The sequence below is a fragment of the Dendrobates tinctorius genome, unplaced genomic scaffold (genome assembly GCF_039654945.1).
Source record: "Dendrobates tinctorius isolate UK_male_01 unplaced genomic scaffold, ASM3965494v1 ptg000028l, whole genome shotgun sequence".
Classification (NCBI taxonomy): domain Eukaryota; kingdom Metazoa; phylum Chordata; class Amphibia; order Anura; family Dendrobatidae; genus Dendrobates; species Dendrobates tinctorius.
Window position 1 is genome coordinate 49,409,331 of NW_027361696.1, and position 24,228 is coordinate 49,433,558.

General features: G+C 47.1%; 1 protein-coding gene across 3 annotated transcripts in view; it reads right to left on the bottom strand.

Moving 5' to 3' along the window:
• Positions 1-24,228, bottom strand: part of PHLDB3 (pleckstrin homology like domain family B member 3) — a 77,228-nt gene that overhangs the window by 20,299 nt on the left and 32,701 nt on the right. For all 3 annotated transcript variants that reach the window (XM_073570649.1, XM_073570651.1, XM_073570650.1), the window contains 4 exons: positions 20,246-20,383; positions 19,865-19,993; positions 17,501-17,656; positions 17,274-17,384 (listed from right to left, as the gene is read on the bottom strand). In XM_073570649.1, the coding sequence (XP_073426750.1) occupies positions 17,274-17,384; positions 17,501-17,656; positions 19,865-19,993; positions 20,246-20,383 (534 nt within the window). The remainder of the gene's footprint in view (positions 1-17,273; positions 17,385-17,500; positions 17,657-19,864; positions 19,994-20,245; positions 20,384-24,228) is intronic.

Sequence of the window (24,228 nt, forward strand, 5' to 3'; positions counted from 1 at the left end):
AGCTGGTTTTGGAAGAACAGGGCTGAGCGGCTAAGACGGGCATTTGGGGCTGCGGGCCAAAGCTTTCTCTGATCGTTAACAATCTTCTGCTTAAAGAAGGAGGCAAAGTCTTCAGCAGAAATGAGAGGAGAGGGAGGAGGTGCTGTGGGACGGAGTAGAGAATTGAAAGTGTTGAAGAGCTGTTTAGGTCTTTATGGTCTTTCCTTGGGGGTGTGACTCAATTTTGCAGAGATGTTTAAATACACGCCCCCAAAGAACCCAGTGAGTGTAAAAAAACTTTAGTAAAAAGCATAAAAATGAACATTAAACAATAAACAGGTTCATATCTCTGGAACAGTACAGCAGATTTAGAAAAAATAAAAAACAGAATACTCAGGGGAGCAGTGGGAAGAAATAAGACATTTTTGACCTGTCAACAGGCCCTTTCTAAAGGGGCTGTCCCACTAAAATATATTTATCACCTATTCATGGGGAGAACTGGGGTGCCAAAGTCTCTATTGTGAATAGGGAAAAGGTAACAAGTACCATGGCGTTGTTCACTTTTATCTGCTGCCTGCGTCAGTCCCAAGCCACTACTACAGCTTTATTCACACATTGGACTATGGGACCCCCTTTGTCAGGATTGTGTGAGTCCAAGCGGTCTGTCCCTCAGCAATCAAACATTTATCACCTAATCCTGTGATATGGCAGAACAATCCGCCGTCAGTTCTAGCAATTTGCTAGTACGTCTTCCTGAGATCTGGGCATCTTGGAGGTGACGGCTGTGAGGCTGACAGCTCTCGGGTGTGACACCTTCGCTAGCTGCCTTGGATCTAAGCCACGCTCCCATTCATTCATTGTTTGTCGGATTAAGGTGAAATGGGATCACCGAATCCTGACACTTTTAATGAAGCGTTCTAAATCTATGTACGCGTTCATTCCTACAGTCAGGAGACCATGGCAGCCCACCTAGAAAGAGGCTCCAGCCAGACGGGGAGTATCAGGAGGGGCTAATTCTTGTATTCCTACTTTTGCTCGATAATTATACCTTTTGCTGGATTGTGGGGATTCAGGAACAGTATATTCAGGATTTCTGGGCGCCCAGTATTTTATAAAATGTTTATAGATGCATCTCTATGACTGTGTACGAATCGCCTGTGTATCAGCCTCGACAGCTAAGCCAGGGGCATAACAGGCCAAAAGTAGCCATCACACTCCCAAAGACCCTTCTACAAAAAGGGACACCAGTCCTGAGGCCCAGAAGTTACATGTCTAAGCTGTCCCCAATCCTCACATACTAAATAATCTCGTATGGGAGAGGGGCCTTTGGACCTCCTCAGGTACCAGAGAGCATCAATCAACCTGTTATATCGACGAGCAGCTCTCATATGCCCACCTGCACACTTGGCCAATCAAATTAGTTATGGAGCATTTAAGGACTGTTAGGAGTCAGATTTCTGCCTCTCCCTTGCTGAAATCTAGATCATCACATGCTGCAGTCTCCTGCGCTTTTCCTGCTGTAGAGGAGATTGCAGAGGAGATTGCCCTGCGGCAACTCTCTCCAGAGGCTAAGTCCTTTGTTCCCTCATCTGAGCATGCTCATGGGACGAACTCCCATTGGAGTTCGGGAGTCAGGTGCTCAGGTCCTGTGTCGAATCCCATTGGCTCTTCCTGGAGCCTTGGAGAATTCAGGAAGGTCCCGTTCGCTATAAAAAGGGCGCATGGCTGTTCTGACATGCGCTAGTATATTCATACTGCTGCTGTGTGTTTGTCAATGGATGCTTGGACTGGTGAATGACTCATTTGAAACCCCCATTCCTCTGATACTACGTCTGTGTGAGTGTTTGAGTTCTGCCAGCAGCGCTAGTGCCAGCGCGCATTTGCTCCATCTATCTCAGCAGCTTAGCGTCTGACATCGCGCCTGTGTTATCAGCGGTGTCACTAGGCGGCACTATCCACGCCGCGCTGCAGTAGCAGCTTATTAGCGCGTTTGCGGTTGCAACGCTGTGCACACTTGTCTCCACAGTAGGTCTCTGCGGGTGTAGTGCTGTCATATTTTAACCACTCCGGTGACCATTTACCGTCTGTGTGCTGCTGAATTCCTGTGCACCTAACAGGTTCAGCATACTTATATTTATTATTTGTTTATACGACTCGGTGAGTTCAACAGAGTCTGTGCTGTGCACTTTGGGTGTAGTTTAACCCCGTGCACACAACCGCCAGATTGCTCTGTCATCACTTAGCTGCGGTGTTCCATCCTCCGCACGGTGGACCCCGAGTGGCGAAGGCACTTTACTTATATTTTTATTTAGTGCCTTCCGCCACTCCTAACATTATACTAGCGCCAGGGTCTGGCTAGTGATGGCAGATCAGCAGCAACTTATGCAGTGCATACGGCAGCTTGAGAACCGGTTACTCACCCTCGAGAAGGCTCTCGCCGCTGCACAGGCTACGGATGCTGCTGTACAGGCTCTAACTGATGCGGTAGGCCGTATGTCCGTGTCCACCCTTGCACCGACAGTCACCCGCCTCCCGTTACCCGATAAGGTCTCCGGGGATGGCGCCTCCTGTAGGGGTTTCATCAGCCAGTGCTCAATCCACCTGGAGCTGCTGGCTGCGCAATTCCCCACAGAACGGGCCAAGGTGGCATTTGTTATATCCTTACTGTCGGGCAAGGCTCTGGAATGGGCTACGCCTTTGTGGGAGCACGGTGATCCTGAGATACGGACCGCAGGGCACCTGTTAATGGCCATCAAGCAGGTTTTCCTCGGCCCACGGGTCACGCATGACACGTCTCTGCAGTTGCTCGCACTGACTCAGGGGTCGCTCTCGGTTAGCCAGTATGCCGTCCGTTTTTGGACACTGGCGTCCGAGCTGGAGTGGTCCGACAAGGCCCTTATCCCCGTTTTTGGCGTGGGCTAGCGGAGCATGTCAAGGATGCTCTCTCAACTAGAGAGATCCCCACCAGCCTGGAGGAGCTAATTTCTGTCTCCTCGCGTATTGACCTCCGTTTTTCGGAGCGCGGTATGGATCGTGCTCACTCCAAGCGGAGAGCTAGCTCGGCTCCCAAATTTTTTGAACCTCTTGAGCTGCCTGAGCCAGAGGTTCTACCCCCAGAGCCCATGGAGGTGTCTCGCACCGGTTTTGATACAGGTCCGACCCAAGAGCCCTTTTGCGGTTGTTACCATGTATGTGCTGCTTCTCAGGAAGCCAGCTCCCCGCAATGCTCGGAATCTGAACCGGTCGTCGAGCCCTTTGTCCCTCCTCATCTTAGGGCTCAGGTTCTCGCCTGGGCACACACGTCCAATGCGCACAACCATCGGGACTATATGCAAACCACGAAGCTATTGGCCGGTGCGTATTGGTGGCCCCACAGGGCTCGGGACATCAAAAGATTTATTCAGGCATGCACCTCATGTGCTCAGGATAGCCTTCCTAGGCAGAGGGTGGCGACGGCCGCCGACTCACGGCGACGCTCTGCTGCATCGGCCGCTCCTGCCATTTCCCAGATGTCTCTTCTGAAACCTGGTGACCTTGCCTCCACTGATGCCGTCCAGGTGTCCCAGTTTACCGTCTCACCTACCAGGACACCAAGCTCTCCTTCGGACGAGTTTGTGCCCTATGCCACCACAGGGCACAGGTTGATGGTCCGGAGGGCTCAGGGAGGAGGGGGACCTAGGAGGGGGGGGTAATGTTAGGAGTCAGATTTCTGCCTCTCCCTTGCTGAAATCTAGATCCTCACATGCTGCAGTCTCCTGCGCTTTTCCTGCTGTAGAGGAGATTGCAGAGGAGATTGCCCTGCGGCAACTCTCTCCAGAGGCTAAGTCCTTTGTTCCCTCATCTGAGCATGCTCATGGGACGAACTACCATTGGAGTTCGGGAGTCAGGTGCTCAGGTCCTGTGTTGAATCCCATTGGCTCTTCCTGGAGCCTTGGAGATTTCCGGAAGGTCCCGTTCGCTATAAAAAGCGCGCATGGCTGTTCCGCCATGCGCTAGTATATTCATACTGCTGCTGTGTGTTTGTCGATGGATGCTTGGACTGGTGAATGACTCATTTGAAACCCCCAGTCCTCTAATACTACCTCTGTGTGAGTGTTTGAGTTCTGCCAGTAGCAGCGCTAGCGCCAGCGCGCATTTGCTCCATCTACATCAGCAGCTTAGCGTCTGACATCGCGCCTGCGTTACCAGCGGTGTCACTAGGCGGCACTATCCACGCCGCGCTGCAGTAGCAGCTTATTAGCGCGTTTGCGGTTGCAACGCTGTGCACACTTGTCTCCACGGTAGGTCTCTGCGAGTGTAGTGCTGTCATATTTTAACTACTCCGGTGACCATTTACCGTCTGTGTGCTGCTGAATTCCTGTGCACCTAACAGGTTCAGCATACTTATATTTATTATTTGTTTATACGACTCAGAGTCTGTGCTGTGCACTTTGGGTGTAGTTTAACCCCGTGCACACTACCGCCATATTGCTCTGTCGTCACTTAGCTGCGGTTTTCCATCCTCCGCACGGTGGACTCCGACTGGCGAAGGCACTTTATTTATATTTTTATTTAGTGCCTTCCGCCACTCCTAACAAGGACTCTCTAAGACTACTTTCACACTTGCTTTTTTTTGCAGAGCGTTTTTCCCGCAAAAAAACGCATGGAAAAAACCCATACAAACGCTGCGTTTTAGTATGGTTTGGTTAGGGTTAGTATGGTTTGGTTAAGGGTTAGGGTTAGTAAAGTCATGGTATGGGTTATTGTAAATCCTAACCCTATCTTGATTTTTTTGGTGAGGCCAACTAATGTTGGAAAAAAACGCAAACGCGGTAAAAACGCACTGAAAACGCATACAAACGCATAAACACGCTGCGTTTTTTTCATGCATGCGCATAAAAATGCTTGAAAAAAACGCAGCGTTTGTATGCGTTTTTTCCATGCGTTTTTTTGGGGGAAAAACGCTCTGCAAAAAAAAGCAAGTGTGAAAGTAGTCTTAGAGAGTCCTTGTTAGGAGTGGCGGAAGGCACTAAATAAAAATATAAATAAAGTGCCTTCTGCCTTACAATGGGTGTCTTGCTGTAAGAAAATGCATTGCGCGCGCATGCGTTTTTTTGAGGCAAGTCGGACGCCCAAAAAATGCAACAGGATGCATTTTGTGCCCCCGAGCGCAAACCACAAAAAAACGCATGCGCGTAAAAACGCATACAAACGCATGTGTATGCGCACATAAGCGCATCCCATGCAAAATATAGGAAAAAAAGCGCATGCGTTTTTTAGCGCTAAAATACAGCGCAAAAAAACGCAAGTGTGAAACCAGCCTAACACATTAGGTACATGTTGGCCAAATGATCATTCTTCAGACAGCTATCTCAATACTCTCCCATGCACAAATATAGCCTGCTGAGTAGAGTTGAGCGACTTTTGGTTTTTTAGGATCGAGTTTCGTTTCGTGAAACCCGACTTTTCCAAAAGTCGGGTCGAGCAAGATCGTCCGATTATAGGGAAAAGTCGGGGTCGTCCCGAAACACGAAACCCAATGTAAGTCAATGGGGAATAAAAGTCGGCAGTGAGAGGAGGACAGGAAAAACACCTACAGTGCCCATTTGAATGCCAAAAGCATCAATTCTTCTTACTTAAGCTTGTCAACCTTAATTAACTTCATAATACAAGTTACGCACTGAAAAATGGGGGTTATTTGGCTAAAGTTGTGGGGGGGGAGGGCTGGCTCCAGGTTTTCATGTGCCCTGGGCGAAAGAGCGCCCCTTTAACACATGCCACAACTCATCATGCTCCGATACGGCAGAGAAATAGTGGTATAGTACAATGAAAAATACCTCACTTTTTACATCTCATGACGAGGCCCATCTATTTCTCCATACAGAATCATTGGTCCCATATAATGTTTGAAACAGTATATGATGAGCTCCACATAATGCTACAGTATATGTTGGTCCCCATGGATGAAGCTCCACTGTCTTATGGGCCCAAATAATACTCCAAACATAATGGGCCCCATTTCTAATGCTCTAGTGTATAATGGGCCCTGTAAATGCTGCTCCAGTGTCTGATGTCCACCTTTGGAATGTTCCAGTGTATGGTGGGCCCCATCTATCATTCTCCAGAGTATAGTGCTCCCCAAAAATTGCTGTCCCAACATTGAAAACAATCAAATAAGTCTCCTCGCTAGGGAATCCCTGTACTTGTCTGGACTCCTCGTCGTCCCCATCTTCCATCTCACTGCACAGTATTTCAACTTTGCAAGTGCTGTGATCCTGAGAAAGCAGGGGGGGCCCACTCGTTGGCGACGGCACTGGCACAGGGCCCCTGATAGTACGGTGGTGTGTCTGATGGCGGGTGGGCCGAACCTGCACTTTCATCTGCAGCTTCCTCTTTGTCACCGTGTAAGATGGAACTGTATATGGGAAGGGTAACCTGAGTTTCATCAGGGTCAGATTCAGGCCGTGTAGCGTGCGAGGGGAATGTAGTGGTCTGGGTCAATGTACCAGCAGATTCATCGAGCAGTGGCTGGGCATCAGTGCACTTGTGTCGCCCCCAGGAGTACGGTCGCCACAGTGGCATTACCTTCCTCCTAGGGAGTGTGATTTCATGCTTGGGAGCAACGAACGATCTCTCTAGCAGGTTAACTGATTGGGCGGCGTTATTCCCACGAGTCATGACCCTCCAAACAGCGTTCATGAAGGCAAAGTGTTTGTTTTACGTGGGCAGTATGATTGCAAAGCTGAACCTTAAAGGAATGTCCAGAAGGGCACCACCAGGAGTGGAGCCTACGGTTAAATTCGACTCCACCTGGGAAACCTCAACCATGCCAGCTACAGAACAGATGCACACATTGCAAGCTTAATTCCGTTAACGAACGAGACTCCGTCATGCCCCGCGGTCCGAGTCCGGCTTACTAGAGGGACACGTGAGGCTCTGCCACATGAGATTGGCCAATAACTGGTGTGTCATGCCCTTACATGTCCGTGGCTGCATGTGCGCTACACTGAAAAGGCCAGCGTTTGTCGCTTACAGGTGCAGATAACCCGCTGAACAACGTTAGTGATGGGGATCACTGATTACAATTATTACCCGCGAACAATGATTTCCCAGTAAGTGCAGGTCAACCGCAGTTCCGGAATTAGGCCTAACCGTCATTCCTGAAAAAATGAAAAACTTACGTGTGCAAACCACAGGTGCTGTAGCTTGCTTAACAGCTCGCCAACCGTTCTCACGCCCAGTATGGATTGCACGTGATTGCACAAATGTGAGAAAGGGTACCGTATCCCCAGATAACATGTATGGATAGCGTACACATTCAAAATATATGTCTATACATCAGGAGGCAGGCTCAGACGGTGTTAGGCCAAGTATGGATTGCACGTGATTGCACAAAGGTGAGAAAGGGTACCGTATCCCCAGATAACATGTATGGATAGCGTACACATTCAAAATATGTCTATACATCAGGAGGCAGGCTCAGACGGTGTTAGGCCCAGTATGGATTGCACGTGATTGCACAAAGGTTAGAAAGGGTACCGTATCCCCGGATAACATGTATGGATAGCGTACACATTCAAAATATATGTCTATACATCAGGAGGCAGGCTCAGACCGTGTTAGGCCCAGTATGGATTGCACATGATTGCACAAAGGTTAGAAAGGGTACCGTATCCCCGGATAACATGTATGGATAGCGTACACATTCAAAATATATGTCTATACATCAGGAGGCAGGCTCAGACCGTGTTAGGCCCAGTATGGATTGCACATGATTGCACAAAGGTTAGAAAGGGTACCATATCCCCGGATAACATGTATGGATAGCGTACACATTCAAAATATATGTCTATACATCAGGAGGCAGGCTCAGACGGTGTTAGGCCCAGTATGGATTGCACATGATTGCACAAAGGTTAGAAAGGGTACCGTATCCCCGGATAACATGTATGGATAGCATAGTGTACACATTCAAAATATATGTCTATACATCAGGAGGCAGGCTCAAACGGTGTCAGGCACAGTATGGATTTGACGGCCCAGACTACACAGCGGAGGAGCAGGGAGAGGTAAAGATTGCAAATGCTGGGGCCCTGCCCAAGCAAGGGGGGCCCACTCGTGGGCGTCGGTACTGTCACTGGGCCCCTCATAGTACGGCGGTGTGTCTGACGGCGGGTGTGCACCACCACCGTCAGAGACACTTGATTGCACTATGAGGGACCCTGTGCCAGTGCCCGCGCCCAAGAGTCGGCCTACCCACCTGTCCAGGGCAACGGCACTCGCACGGTGTCGTGCGCTAGGTGGTGACCCCGGCCATGGGGGGGGGGAGGCAGCACAGTTAGGGAGTTTTAGAAAGTGGCATATGCTGATGTTGGACATTCAGCTGATGCAAAAGGTGAAATAGGTCAAGTCCCAGGAAGAGGTGGACCAAAGCAAGCCATTTTTCTGTCACCCTATGTGTCATCAGGGGAAGGTGGGACAAAATCCTTGGAAACCCATGCGTGGTTCATTTTAATGAAGGTTAGATCATCCACATTTTGGGTTGACAGACGGGTCCTTTTTTCTGTCAGGATTGATCCAGCTGCAATGAAGACTCTTTCCGATAGCACACTTGCAGCTGGGCAAGCGAGCTCCTGTAAGGCATATTGTGCCAATTCAGGCCAGGTGTCCAGTTTAGCGGCCCAATAGTCAAAGGGGAATGACCTGTGTGGTAGAACATCGATATGGGAGGAAAAGTAGTTTGTAACCATAGTTGACAACTGCTGTCTCCTGTCATTTTCCATCGATGCAGTATTACCAGTTGTGTGAGCGGTACTTGAAAAATCAGTCCACAACATTGTCATGAAACCCGTCTCCAACGCCACTTCTGCTGTGTGCACCACGAACACCTCTGCCAAGCTGCCCCTGGCCCGTACGGCTCGTGTGAGAACCATCACCGCTGCTGTGTGCTGGGAATGCCTCAAGCAACCGATTTACCAGAGTTGCTTGTTTATTAGCCAATATTAGGTCAAGGTTGTCTTGTGGCATGATGTTTTATAATTTGCCTTTATAGCGTGGATCCAGGATGCTGGCCAACCAGTAGTCGTCATCGTTCATCATTTTGGCAATGCGGGGGTCCCTTTTTAGGATCTGCAAGGCATAATCAGGGCGGCACGGTGGCTCAGTGGTTAGCACTGCAGCCTTGCAGCGCTGGGGTCCTGGGTTCGAATCCCACCAAGGACAACATCTGCAAGGAGTTTGTATCTTCTCCCCGTGTTTGCGTGGGTTTCCTCCGGGAACTCCGGTTTCCTCCCACATTCTAAAGACATACTAATAGGGAATTTAGATTGTGAGCCCCATCGAGGACAGTGATGATGATGTGTGCAAACTGTAAAGCGCTGCGGAATATGTTAGCGCTATATAAAATTAAAGATTTATTATTTTTTATTTATTATAATCTGACATGTGGGCCAATGTTCCCGGTGTCAATGATGCACTGTGAGTGCTGGTTGGAGGAGCACTTTCTGGCAAATCCACATCCCTCCAGTCACGCACAAACCCTGTACCAGACCTTGCCACGCCAACATTTTCACTTGCCCCACGAGATGCATCCTCCTCCCCTAAGTAATCATCCCCATCATCCTCCTCCTCCTCTTCTTCCTCCACCTCGTCCAGGAGAGGTCCCTGAGCAGACAATGGCTGAATGTCATCAAGGATTCCCTCCTCATCAACATTGGCTGCAGAAGCCTGCTCCTTAAGGTGCGTCAAAGTTTGCATGAGCAGACGCATAAGTGGGATGCTCATGCTTAGGATGGCGTCGTCTGCGCTTACCAGCCGTGTGCATTCCTCAAAACACTGAAGGACTTTACAGAGGTCTTTCAGCTTCGACCACTGCACACCTGTCAACTCCATGTCTGCTCTCAAAGTGCCTGGCCGTGTATCCTCCCACAAATGCATTATGGCCTGCCTCTGCTCGCACAGCCGCTCCACCATGTGCAGGGTGGAGTTCCACCTTGTTGCAATGTCGATAATGAGGCGGTGGATGGGAAGGTGGAGCAATCGCTGCAGCTTCTGCATACGAACGGAGTGTACAGGCGACCGGCGGATGTGCGCGCACAGTCTTCGCACCTTCTGGAGCAGGGCTGTTAACTCCGGATAATTTTTGAGGAAGCACTGCACCACCAGGTTCAAGGTGTGAGCCAAGCAAGGTATATGGCTGAGTTTTGAAAGGGCTATGGCTGCCACAAAATTACGGCCGTTATCACTAACTACCTTGCCTGCCTCAAGATGTACACTGCCCAGCCATGACTCAGTTTGTCGCTTCAAGTACTCGGCCAGCACCTCGGCGGTGTGTCTGTTGCCCAAACACATCATCTGCAACACAGCCTGCTGACGCTTTCCACTAGCTGCTCGATAGGGGGACACCTCGTGTGCAACAGTGGCAGCTGCAGATGGAGTGCTCGTACGACTGCGCTCTGTGGACGAGCTTTCGCTTCTGGAGGAGGAGGAGGGTCGAACGCCTACAGCCAACTGTTTCCTATACCGTGGGCTAGGCAGCACTGTCCCACCACCGCTGTCCCCTGTGGACCCTGCATCCACCACATTAACCCAGTGCGCAGTGATGGACACGTAACGGCCCTGGCCATGCCGACTGGACCATGCATCAGTTGTGAGGTGCACCTTTCCGCTCACTGACTGCTTGAGTGCATGGACAATGCGGTCTTTCACATGATGGTGGAGGGCTGGGATGACTTTGCGAGAGAAGAAGTGGCGACTGGGTAGGTCATAGCGTGGTACTGCATAGGCCATGAGTTCGCGGAAAGCTGCGCTTTCCACCAACCGAAAGGGCATCATCTCAAACGAGATTAGTTTGGCAATGTGGGCGTTCAAACCCAGTGTACGCGGATGAGAGACTGAGTACTTTCTTGACCTACTCATAGTGTCTGGGAGGGTGAGCTGGACTTGAGAGCTGCATATGGTGGAAGTAGCGGTGGACAGGGCGGACTGAGAGAGGGTTGATGATGGTGATGGAGTTGTTGTTCTTTCTGATGGCCTAGAATCAGTCTTTCGTTGATATAACAGTGGGATTCCCTGACTGCTGTGGCCTTGCAACGACACCTCTACATTTGCTGCTGTGCTAACCGGTGGGCTTACAGTGGGGGAAACAATGTAGCGTTGCTGACTACCTTCGTTGTGATCAGTTGCACATGTGGCACTTGAGGTTTGGTGTTGTGTCCACGCTTGCAAGTGCATGGTGGTTAAATGTCTAAGCATGCAACTAGTATTCAAATTTTTCAGATTTTTCCCTCGGCTAAAGGTCTTTGCGCACTTCTTACAGATAACCTTGGCCTGATCATGAGGATTTTGTTCAAAAAAGTGCCACACTGCACTCTTCCTACTTTGGCAGACATTTTGCGGCCTAGCACGCTGTGATCTTTTGACCCTCTGGACAAGCTGTCCAGCAACTCTTTTGATTTTTGGAACCTGTCTTTGGAGTGCTCCGGGCCTGCCAGATAACAGCTGTTGCGATGTCGATGTCTGCTGTGGATGCTCCTCATCTGAGCTATTGGAAGCAGCACCCTCTTCCCCCAATGGATGCCAATCTGGGTCAACAACTGGGTCATCCATCACCTCCTCTTCAATGTCATGTGCACCTTCCTCTGTGTCACCGTGTATGGTGGTATAGTGTGCGGGAAGGGGCACCTGAGTCTCATCAGGGTCAGAATCTGGCTCTGTACACTGCGAGGACAATGTAGTGCTCTGAGTGAATGTACCAGCAGACTCATCTATCAGCGGCTGTGCATCAGTGCACTCCATGTCAGATTCATCTTGGCCTGGGTAATTCACCATTTCACTTGATAATCCAGGCATGGTATGTGAAAACAGCTCCATGGAGTAATCAGTAGTATGGCCTGCGTCATCCTTCAATCTTGGTTGGGGTGAAGGACACAAGGAAAGGTGTGGTTCATGAACATGAGCCTCCAATGACGACTCAGTGCTTTTACTTTTTACAACTGAAGAAGAGGAGGCGATAGAGCTGGAGGCTGAGTCAGCAATGTAAGACAAAACTTTTTCCTGATGCTCTGGCGTTAAAAGCGGTTTGCCAACTCCTAGAAAACTAAGCCTTCGAAGCCTTATGGAGCCAGACGATGACGCAGGCTCAACACCTCCTGCATTCGGTCCTATTTTGCTCTTGCCACTACCATCAGATCCACCACCAACACCAATACCAGCTGCCAACCCCCGCCCAATTCCACGGCCTCTTCCACCAGACTTCCTCATTTTTTGTAGAAATGTAGACAAAATCCAACAAACTATATAGTAATGTAAAACAAGGTACAAGGTGTCTATAGGACAGGGGAGATTTTGAATTTCTGCACACACTAGTGGACACTGGACAGTTTTGGATTGTGTGAGGCCCACTGAATATCTGAGCGCTATGTCACAGGCTCGATGGCACAGCTGTGACAAAAGTGACTAGAGGATAAGGGAGATTTTGAATTTCTGCAGACACTTGTGGACACTGGACACTCTTGGATTGTGTGAGGCCCACTGAATATCTGAGCGCTATGTCACAAGCTCGATGGCACAGCTGTGACAAAAGTGACTAGAGGATAAGTGAGATTTTGAATTTCTGCACACACTAGTGGATACTGGACACTTTTGGATTGTGTGAGGCCCACTGAATATCTGAGCGCTATGTTACAGGCTCGATGGCACAGCTGTGACAAAAGTGACTAGAGGATAAGGGAGATTTTGAATTTCTGCACACACTAGTGGATACTGGACACTCTTGGATTGTGTGAGGCCCACTGAATATCTGAGCGCTATGTCACAGGCTCGATGGCACAGCTGTGACAAAAGTGACTAGAGGATAAGGGAGATTTTGAATTTCTGCAGACACTTGTGGACACTGGACACTCTTGGATTGTGTGAGGCCCACTGAATATCTGAGCGCTATGTCACAGGCTCGATGGCACAGCTGTGACAAAAGTGACTAGAGGATAAGTGAGATTTTGAATTTCTGCACACAGTAATGGATACTGGACACTTTTGGATTGTGTGAGGCCCACTGAATATCTGAGCGCTATGTCACAGGCTCGATGGCACAGCTGTGACAAAAGTGACTAGAGGATAAGTGAGATTTTGAATTTCTGCACACACTAGTGGATACTGGACACTTTTGGATTGTGTGAGGCCCACTGAATATCTGAGCGCTATGTCACAGGCTCGATGGCACAGCTGTGACAAAAGTGACTAGAGGATAAGTGAGATTTTGAATTTCTGCACACACTAGTGGACACTGGACACTTTTGGATTGTGTGAGGCCCACTGAATATCACAGCGCTATGTCACAGGCTCGATGGCACAGCTGTGACAAAAGTGACTAGAGGATAAGGGAGATTTTGAATTTCTGCAGACACTTGTGGACACTGGACACTCTTGGATTGTGTGAGGCCCACTGAATATCTGAGCGCTATGTCACAGGCTCGATGGCACAGCTGTGACAAAAGTGACTAGAGGATAAGGGAGATTTTGAATTTCTGCAGACACTTGTGGACACTGGACACTCTTGGATTGTGTGAGGCCCACTGAATATCTGAGCGCTATGTCACAGGCTCGATGGCACAGCTGTGACAAAAGTGACTAGAGGATAAGTGAGATTTTGAATTTCTGCACACACTAGTGGATACTGGACACTTTTGGATTGTGTGAGGCCCACTGAATATCTGAGCGCTATGTCACAGGCTCGATGGCACAGCTGTGACAAAAGTGACTAGAGGATAAGTGAGATTTTGAATTTCTGCACACACTAGTGGACACTGGACACTTTTGGATTGTGTGAGGCCCACTGAATATCTGAGCGCTATGTCACAGGCTCGATGGCACAGCTGTGACAAAAGTGACTAGAGGATAAGTGAGATTTTGAATTTCTGCACACACTAGTGGATACTGGACACTTTTGGATTGTGTGAGGCCCACTGAATATCTGAGCGCTATGTCACAGGCTCGATGGCACAGCTGTGACAAAAGTGACTAGAGGATAAGTGAGATTTTGAATTTCTGCACACACTAGTGGACACTGGACACTTTTGGATTGTGTGAGGCCCACTGAATATCACAGCGCTATGTCACAGGCTCGATGGCACAGCTGTGACAAAAGTGACTAGAGGATAAGGGAGATTTTGAATTTCTGCAGACACTTGTGGACACTGGACACTCTTGGATTGTGTGAGGCCCACTGAATATCTGAGCGCTATGTCACAGGCTCGATGGCACAGCTGTGACAAAAGTGACTAGAGGATAAGGGAGATTTTGAATTTCTGCAGACACTTGTGGACACTGGACACTCTTGGATTGTGTGAGGCCCACTGAATATCTGAGCGCTATGTCACAGGCTCGATGGCACAGCTGTGACAAAAGTGACTAGAGGATAAGTGAGATTTTGAATTTCTGCACACACTAGTGGATACTGGACACTTTTGGATTGTGTGAGGCCCACTGAATATCTGAGCGCTATGTCACAGGCTCGATGGCACAGCTGTGACAAAAGTGACTAGAGGATAAGTGAGATTTTGAATTTCTGCACACACTAGTGGACACTGGACACTTTTGGATTGTGTGAGGCCCACTGAATATCACAGCGCTATGTCACATGCAGAAATTGGCTAGTGTATCACAAACTACAAGGTGTATGTAGAATTGGGCAGAATAGGAATCTCCCTAGAGTGCAGGTCTGTAAGAACGGAACATGTCCTCGACTTATTCTCACAGAGTGACACAGATAGCTTCACTGTGGCTGTGATAACAGCCGTTACACGGTACTGTGTGAGGAGCGTACACCGCTGTATGGTGTGAAAAAATGCACGCTCAGTACCTCAGCAGGACAAAAAAAAAAATTGGGATTGCTTTTAAAAAAGCAGTTTGCAGAGCAGTGGGTAAACAGCAATGCAGCTGTCAGGAAGCCTTAGAAGGCAGCCCAACAACCAACACCACGGATACACCACAATATAGCCTCCCCTTGCACTGCACACACAGTAACTGGTGTGTTGTACAGGCACAATCGCTAGCAGCAGAAGCAGTTTTTTTTTCTTCTTCCCTGCCTAACGCTCTCCCTACAGAATCAGCAGCAACCTCTCCCTATGCTAAGATCGGCAGAAGTAAGATGGCGGTCGGTGTGCACGCCCTTTTATACCCCCTGTGACTCCCACCAAAGCAAGCCAATCACTTGCATGCCCTTCTGAAAGATGGTGGTGACCCGTGCCTATGTCATCACGTTGCCCACAGTGTCCGTGGATCCTGATTGGCTGAAAAAGAGCGCAAAACAAACTTTTGAAACGCGACTTTGGCGCGCAAGTCGCCGACCTCGTGGCCGACCTCATCCTAGGGTCGGGTTTCGTTTCATGAAACCCGACTTTGCCAAAAGTCGGCGACTTTTGAAATTTTTCGACCCGTTTCGCGCAACTCTACTGCTGAGTGCTCCTGTGTTCTATATGAGAGAACCCCTGCCAGACTCCCCTGCTCACTCCAGTCTCCTCTGTCCCCTCCAATCTCCTCTGTACTTCAGAATCCTCTGACTCCCCAAGACTCTTCTGTCACCTCAAAAACCCTGTTTTCATCATCCAGGATCATGTCACCTCTGCATTCTTCGAGACTCCTCTGTCCCCTCCAAAACCTTTTGTCTTCCTCCAGACCCCTCTGTCCTCCTCCAAACTCCTCTGTCTACCTCCAATGTCCTTCAGACTCCTCCATTCTACTCCAGACTCCTCTGTCCCCTTCAGTTTTCTCTGTCCCCTCCAAAAACTTTTGTCCTCCTCCAGACCCCTCTGTCCTCATCCACACACCCTTGTCCTCATCCACACACCCCTGTCCTCCTTCAATGTCCTCCAGACTCTTCCGTTCTACTCCAGACCCCTCTGTACTTCTCCAGACCCTTCTATCCTCCTCTGTTCTCCTCCAATGTTCTTCAGACTCCTCCGTTCTACTCCAGACTCCTCTGTCCCCTCCAAAACCTTTTGTCTTCCTTCAGACCCCTGTCCTTCTCCAAACCCAACTGTCCTCATCCAATGTCCTCCAGACTCCTCCGTTCTACTCCAGACTCTTCTGTCCTGCTCCAGACTCCTCTGTCCCCTTCAGCCTTCTCTGTCTGGTCCAAAACCTTTTGTCCTCCTCCAGACCCTTCTGTCCTCATCCACACCCCGTCCTCATCCACACCCCTCTGTTCACCTCAAGACTCTTCTGTCCTTCTCCAATGTCCTCCAGACCCCTCCATTCTTTTCCAGATCCCTCCGTTCTATTCCAGACCCCTCCGTTCTATTCCAGACTCCTCTGTCCTCCTCCAATGTTCTTCAGACACCTCCGTTTCACTCCAGACTCCTCTGTCCTCCTCCTTTCTGCTCCAGACTCCTCTGTCCTGCTCCAGACTCCTGTCCTGCTCCAATGTTCTTCAGTCTCCTCTGTTCTACTCCAGACTCCCCTGTCCTGCTCCAGATTCTTCTGTCCCCTTCAGCCTTCTCTGTCCCATCCAAAACCTTTTCTCCTCCTCCAGACCCCTCTGTCTTCCTCCAATGTCTTCCAGACTCCTTCGTTCTACTCCAGACTCCTCTATCCCCTTCAGCCTTCTCTGTCCCATCCAAAACCTTTTCTCCTCCTCCAGACCCCTCAGTCTTCCTCCAGACCCCTGTGTTCCTCTGTTCTCCAGACCCATCTGTCCTCCTCCAATGTCTTCCAGACTTGTCCGTTCTACTCAAGACTCCTGTCCCCTTCAGCCTTCTCTGTCCCCTCCAAAACCTTTTGTCCTCCTCCAGACCCCACCGTCCTCCTCCAGACTCCTCTGATGACAGCTTATATTGAAGAGATCCGCTGCTAATATTCAACAGACCTGATCTTTCTCTCCCCAACATCAGATTGTCAGTCGATCCCACCAATATCAATGGGCTTGGCCGACTTTGGTCCAATGTGTAGCCTTTAGGCTTTGGATCTCAACTAGAATTTCTCCTCCTTTCTGGTCCCACCTGGTTCTGCATTAGGTCAGGTATAACTGGTACCAGCTGTAGACTGTAGCAGCCAAGACACAGTCAGCAACCAGACGTTCACCCTGGCCACAGAGAGGAGCAAAAGAAGGATTGGGTTACAGAAAGTCAATTTCTCCCCCAACCGTACCCACATTTTTTTTTGTTCTTAGATTTAAAAAGTTCACAATGCATTTTGAGTATTTCTGGGTGAAAAACTGGCAACCCAAGTCTCAACTGAGTGGAAGTTTCACAGCCCAATGTAGTCAACCCTAATGCAACATGGTGTATGATCAGTCCAAGTTTTACATGTCGTCTATATACCTTATTTAAAGACTGGAAGACTCGTGTGTTCTCCTCGCTAATTCTCAGCCTCTCAGCCTGCGCTTGCTCCTCTGCGTTTCGCACTTGCTCCTCCAAACGTATCACTTTATCCTATAAGACAAGAAGTACTGGTAAATTCCGCAATCTCCATGCCCAAAGCGTCATGTAATGCAATGGTGGAGGCCAATCTAGACCTTCTGTTGAGATCATCGGCATCTCGTTCTTACTTTCCGCTTGTTCAGCTCATTCTGCTTATGGGACAGGTTCTGTGAGATCTGCCGGTACGCCGCCTCTCTCTCCTCTTCTCGGCTGCTTTCCTTCTCCAACTGCTGGAACTCCAAGTCTTCAAAGGACTTGACTGCGCTCTCCATCGCCTCTGTCATCTAGGATACAAAGGTGCATCTATAAACCCGCCCATGCAATAACATCTGCAGCAGGAAAACCAAACATTGACAACCCCATCCCACACAGATCCTTCACCCATAAAAAAAACAATGTCGATAGGTGACGCTCCTATACGAAGCCTTATTTATGGTGAAGAAACCATAAAGCTGAAAATAGAAACATCTCCTCATAATTTTCCATCTCCTTAAAAGGTCCCTGCTGCAGAGACCACCTGAGAAAATCCATAATTTGCTAATAATACAGTGGGTACGGAAAGTATTCAGACCCTTTTTTTACTGTTTTTTTTAATGTTTTTCACTGTTTCTTTGCAGCCATTTGGTGAATTCAAAAATGTTCATTTTTTTTTATCATTAATGTACACTTTGCACCCCATCTTGACTGAAAAAAACCCAGAAATGTAGACATTTTTGCAAATTTATTAAAAAAGAAAAAATCAAATATCACATGGTCATAAGTATTCAGACCCTTTGCTCAGACACTCAGATTTAAGTCACATGCTGTCCATTTCCTTGTGATCCTCCTTGAGATGGTTCTACTCCTTTACTGGAGTCCAGCTGTGTTTAATTAAACTGAAAGGACTTGATTTGTAAAGGTACACCTCTAAGACCTCACAGCTCACAGTGCATGTCAGACCAAATGAGAATCATGAGGTCAAAGGAACTGGCCAAGGAGCTCAGAGACAGAATTGTGGCAAGGCGCAGATCTGGCCAAGGTTACAAAACAATTTATGCAATATTCAAGGTTCATAAGAGCACAGTGTCCTCCATAATCCTTAAATGGAAGAAGTTTGGGACCACCAAACGTCTTCCTAGAACTGGCCGTCCAGCCAAACTGAGCAAACTGAGCCTTGGTGAGAGTGGCTGAGACTGAGCTCCACAGATGCACTAGGGAGATGGAAGAAAGTTCCACAAAGGCAATTATCACAGCAGCCCTCCATTAGTCGGGCCTTTATGGCAGAGTGGCCCGACGGAAGCCTCTCCTCAGTGAAAGACATATGAAAGCCTGCATAGTTTGCTAAAATACACATGAAGCACTCCCAGACTAAGAGAAATAAGATTCTCTGGTCTGAAGAGACAAACATAGGACTTTTTGATGATAATTCTAAGCGGTATGTGTGGAGAAAACCAGGCACTGCTCATCACCTGCCCAATACAATCCCAACAGTGAAACATGGTGGCGGCAGCATCATGCTATGGGGCTGTTTTTCAGCTGCAGGGACAGGATGACTGGTTGCAATTGAAGGAAACATGAATGCAGGCAAGTACGGAGATACTCTCGATGAAAACCTTTTGCAGGGTGCTCTGGACCTCAGACTTGGCCAAAGGTTCACCTTCCAACAAGACAATGACCCTAAGCACACAGCTAAAATAACAAAGGAGTGGCTTCAGAACAACTCTGTGACCATTCTTGACTGGCCCAGCCAGAGCCCTGACCTAAACTCAATTGAGCATCTCTGGAGAGACCTGAAAATGGCTGTCCACCAGAAGAACATGATATAAAAGGTCACATAAAAACTTAATGACAAAAAATGAAGAATGTTTTAGATTCTGTGCAAAATTTGTCAACCACATGCACCATTTTGAAGAATTTGCTCCCAAAACATCAATGAATATCACAAGACGAAAAGTAACCTGAAAAGTACTGCATATTACGAAGCGGACCCATAGTTTATACACCAACTCCCTACTAAATTGCTAAATATTTATAGGGTCTGATTCATTATTTACAGGAGGCTTTACGTTTTTGTTTTTTTTTTATTATGGTATTTGTTGATGTTTTTGAGCCTATTTCTTCAAAATGGTTCAGGAATTTTGCATAAAATCAAAAATGCTCTTTATTTTTGCCTTTGATCTTTTTTTTGCACTTTTTAGCCCCTAAAATTTCCAGCGTTAGGCTAAAATGTCAAAGAATTTTCATGAAAATTTCAGATGTACTTAAAAATTATTCTAAGCTGGGACCAGAGTGAAAAATCTTGCCACTTGTTAAAAAGACGCAAATGAGGAGAAATCAGCTGAAAATATCTGGAAAAACAAAAATTGGCGAACATGAAAAAAAACAAATCTCATCAAAAGAAGAATTTGGCGCAAATCAAAAACGAGTGAAAAACATCAAAAAAAGCAAAAATGCAATAATGAATCGAGAAGTGTCTCTTCTTGGCGTCCTCCCTGTCCGACGTTTCTGCTCACCTCCTGAATCTGCTTCCGGAGCTGCTCATGTAGACTTTCGGGTTGGTTTTCAAGCTGTGCTTGGCACTCAGATATCTTCCGCTCCATTTCTCTCACTTTCTTTTTCTCATTCTGTAATTGCAGTTTATCCTGTGGGTAAAAGGTAGAAACTTCGGCATACAGTCACTGAGTCATCACCAAAACCAACCAAGAGCAATTCCGGTCACACACCGCCACACCACACCGTGGTCCTTTCTATTACCACGCACGACAACACGTGAATGTTTTGGTTGGTTCTCGTCACTCAGTCAGGTCAGTGAATTTTTGGGGAAAAGGGGGATAAAATGAGGATTTTGATTTTGGTCTCTTTGGTATGCTAATAGCGCACTGATGCGGACCTACCTTGTCTCTCTCCTCCTGCCACCTCCACTCTGTCTCTCGGAGTTGTTCTTGCAGGAGCTGGATGGTCTCCTCATCTTTCTCCATTTGCTTTCTTTCTGTTCTCAGTTCCCCCTCCAGCAGTGCCAGCTCCATCTCCACCTGCAGGGACAACCATGGAGGCAATGTAATGGAGAGAGTGTTGTGGTTATCAGGGCTGGGCGGAAACAGAAGGCAAGGACCGCTGTATTATTTCAACATTGTACAGTGTTATTATTTTGGCACTTGATGGAGGTATTGTTTTATCACAGTGTAGCCACGTTATCATGTTACTATTTAGTGGTATTATTTACTTACCAAACAGTATTCTCAGCGTATCATCCTCTTATTAACCACTGTACAACACTGTGAATTTGTGCAGTGTATGGTGATATTTAAATTTTGTACCTTTATGGTTTCGTATTGTTTGAACATCTTGCTGCACTTTTATATTGACACAGCATGGCGATATATTTTGGACTTTTATGGGCTGTTTTATTAATGCTGTGCTGCACTGTCATATTAAAAGGGGTAATATGTGGATTTAATCTGTGCTGCTGAATGATTCAAGGTCCAAAACATGTAGCCATTCAATTGTGGATTATTCAATGCGTTTCAAAGTACAAGACTTCTTCATCAGGAACACCACAATGACATATAGCTGAACTTTGTGCATCACTGTTATATTGGCACAGTATGGTAGTATTCCTATTGTTCGCTTATGGGATGTACTGCTTTAACTTGTGCGGCACTGCTATATTGGCACAGTATTGCAGTATTCATATTGGTCTTTTATGTGATGCATTGCTTTAACATTGTGCGGCACTGTTATATTGGCACAGTATCGCAGTAGTCATGTTGCTATTTTATGGGATGTATTGCTTGAACGTTGTGCGGCACGGTTATATTGGCACAGTATTGCAGTATTCATATTGTTCTTTTATGGGATGTATTGCTTGAACATTGTGCGGCACGGTTATATTGGCACAGTATCGCAGTAGTCATGTTGCTATTTTATGGGATGTATTGCTTGAACGTTGTGCGGCACGGTTATATTGGCACAGTATTGCAGTATTCATATTGTTCTTTTATGGGATGTATTGCTTGAACATTGTGCGGCACGGTTATATTGGCACAGTATTGCAGTATTCATATTGTTCTTTTATGGGATGTATTGCTTGAACATTGTGCGGCACGGTGATATTGGCACAGTATTGCAGTATTCATGTTGCTATTTTATGGGATGTATTGCTTTAACTTTGTGCAACACCATTATATTGGCACAGTATTGCCGTATTCATGTTGTTCTTTTATGTGATGCATTGCTTAAACTTTGTGTGGCACTGCTATATTGGCACAGTATTGCACTATTCATATTTTGCTTTTATGGGATGTATTGGTTGAACTTTGGGCAACACTGTTATATTGGCACAGTATGACAGTATTCATATTGTTCTCTTATGGGATGTATTGCTTTAACATTCTGTGGCACTGCTATATTGGCAGAGTATTACAGTATTCATATTCTTATTTTATGGGATGTATTACTTGAACTTTGTGCAACACCGTTATATTGGCACAGTATTGCAGTATTCATATTGATCTTTTATGGGATGTATCGCTTGAACTTTGTATGACACTGTTATACTGGCACAGTATTGCAGTATTCATGCTGCTATTTTATGGGATGTATTGCTTGAACTTTGTGCAGCACTGTTATATTGGCACAGTATTGCAGTATTCATATTTTTCTTTTATGGGATGTATTGGTTGAAGTTTGTGCATCACTGTTATATTGGCACAGTATGGCATTATTCATATTGTTCTCTTATGGGATGTATATTGTTTGAACTTTGTGCAGCACTGTTATATTGGCACAGTATGGCTGTATTCATGTTGTTCTTTTATGTGATGAATTGCTTGAACTTTGTGTGGCACTGCTATATTGGCACAGTATGGTGATATTGATTTTGTCACTTTATGGTCTGTATTGACTGAAAACAGTGCGGTACTTTTATAGGTTCCGATCAGACAGCGAATATCCTTTTGATCATTACCACCCGTATATGTGCACTATAAGGCAGTATTATTTGTGCACCATTATGTCAGTACTGTATTGCATTGTTACTAGGATATATCAAAATGTAGTTTTAAATAATATGACAATATTAATATTACACCCTCTATGAATTGTAACATCCCGCCTTGGATACGCAGTATCTGTTACATTCCAAACGCCCTCCAACCACAAAGAGTTTAAACTGATAACAAAAAGACAAGTAAAACTCATAATTCCCCCATCTGCCTCTATCTGAGAAATGAATCATAGAATCGTAGAATCGTAGAGTTGGAAGGGACCTCCTGGGCCATCTGGAAGACTACACACCTCCCCGGAGTCTGAGGATAGCTGCTCCCCGCTGATGGTTTCCCCATGAACAAATCCCAAAATGTACAATGTATCAGGGTGCTGGGCAGATCGTGTCTATTACACAAAGGGGCCAGTGTATGGATGTGATGAGCAGCGCTATTGTTACCCTGACACAAAACACCCACTCATTGTGAACCTGCTGTATAAATATACCACCATTATATACCCACAGGACGAGCAAGACGGACAAGCTTGGGGTTGGTAAACATCCATTAGCACACGGAGGCTGGCAATGATATATTTTGAGGTATAACTAGTTCAATTTACCATTCAGCTTCCAGAAAAGTTGGGTGACTCACAATATGCGAGCAGTAATAGCGGCCATAAAGGTTGTCATATAGACCCCAGTACATCAAACCCGCCCAATTCACTGATACGTATGTGGACTCACAACTCGCCCTTATCAGTTATGTCGGGAAGTGATGAATTCAGCCTGAGCCTTCTGTTTTCACAAGAGATAAGTCACCATGACCAGAGGTATCTGACCGTAGTATTCTCCCCACCCACCACTGGAAGCACATGCATGCTCTTAGGAGATGAGCGTGCATGTGCATGGGGATGCCAACATAGAAGATAAATGTATGTACTAAGTAGGCAGAGGGAATGTTGGGAGGGGGGGGGCGAAATATGGTGCACAAAATATAGAGAGAAAAGAAGCCAGAAAGTGAATATTGGTACGCAGGTGGATAACATGGTGACCGTAAAACTCAGTATGGCTGACTTGGTAAAAAATTCCTGTTTTAAGGGGCATTCCCATCCATTCCTGTGGATATGCCTTAAATGTCTGATTGATGTGGGTCCGAAGTCTACGACCTGTAGAGAATGGGGCTCCAACGCGTGCTGCAGGGAATATAAAGGTTGCTACTCTCTCGATTCACTTCTATGGGCAGCTTTCCAATTTTCATCTATGGGCATCTTCCTTCATTCACTTCTATGGACAAGATTCTTTGTTCATTTGTATGGGCAGCTCTCTCTATTTTCTGTTATGGGTAGCTCTCTCTATTTTCTGTTATGGGCTGCTTTCTCCTTTCACTTCTATAGCCAGCCCTCTCTGTTCACTTCTACGGACAGCTCTTTTTATGCACATCCATGACCACTTTCTCCATTTTCTTTCATAGGCACCTCTCTTTGTTCATTTCTATGGAATACCTATTTTAAGTAGCCTAGACATTAATTCCTTCCTTTCAGATGAATGTAGAGGTAACTGCACATGCACAGCTTTTTCTGTTCACTTCTATGGGCAGCACTCCCCGTTCACTACTATGGGCAGCTTCGCCGTTCACTTTTATGGGCAGCGCTCTCCGTTCACGTTTATGGGCAGCGCTCCGTGTTCTCTTCTATGAGCAGCACTCTCCTTTCACTTCTATGGGCAGCGCTATTCGTCACTCCTATGGGATGCGCTTTTCGTTCACTTCTATGTGCACCACTGCCCATTCACTTCTATGGACAACACTATCCGTTCACTTCTATGGACATCCCTCTCTGTTCACATCTATGGACAGCCCTCCCCGTTCACTTATATGGGCAACACTTTCTGTTC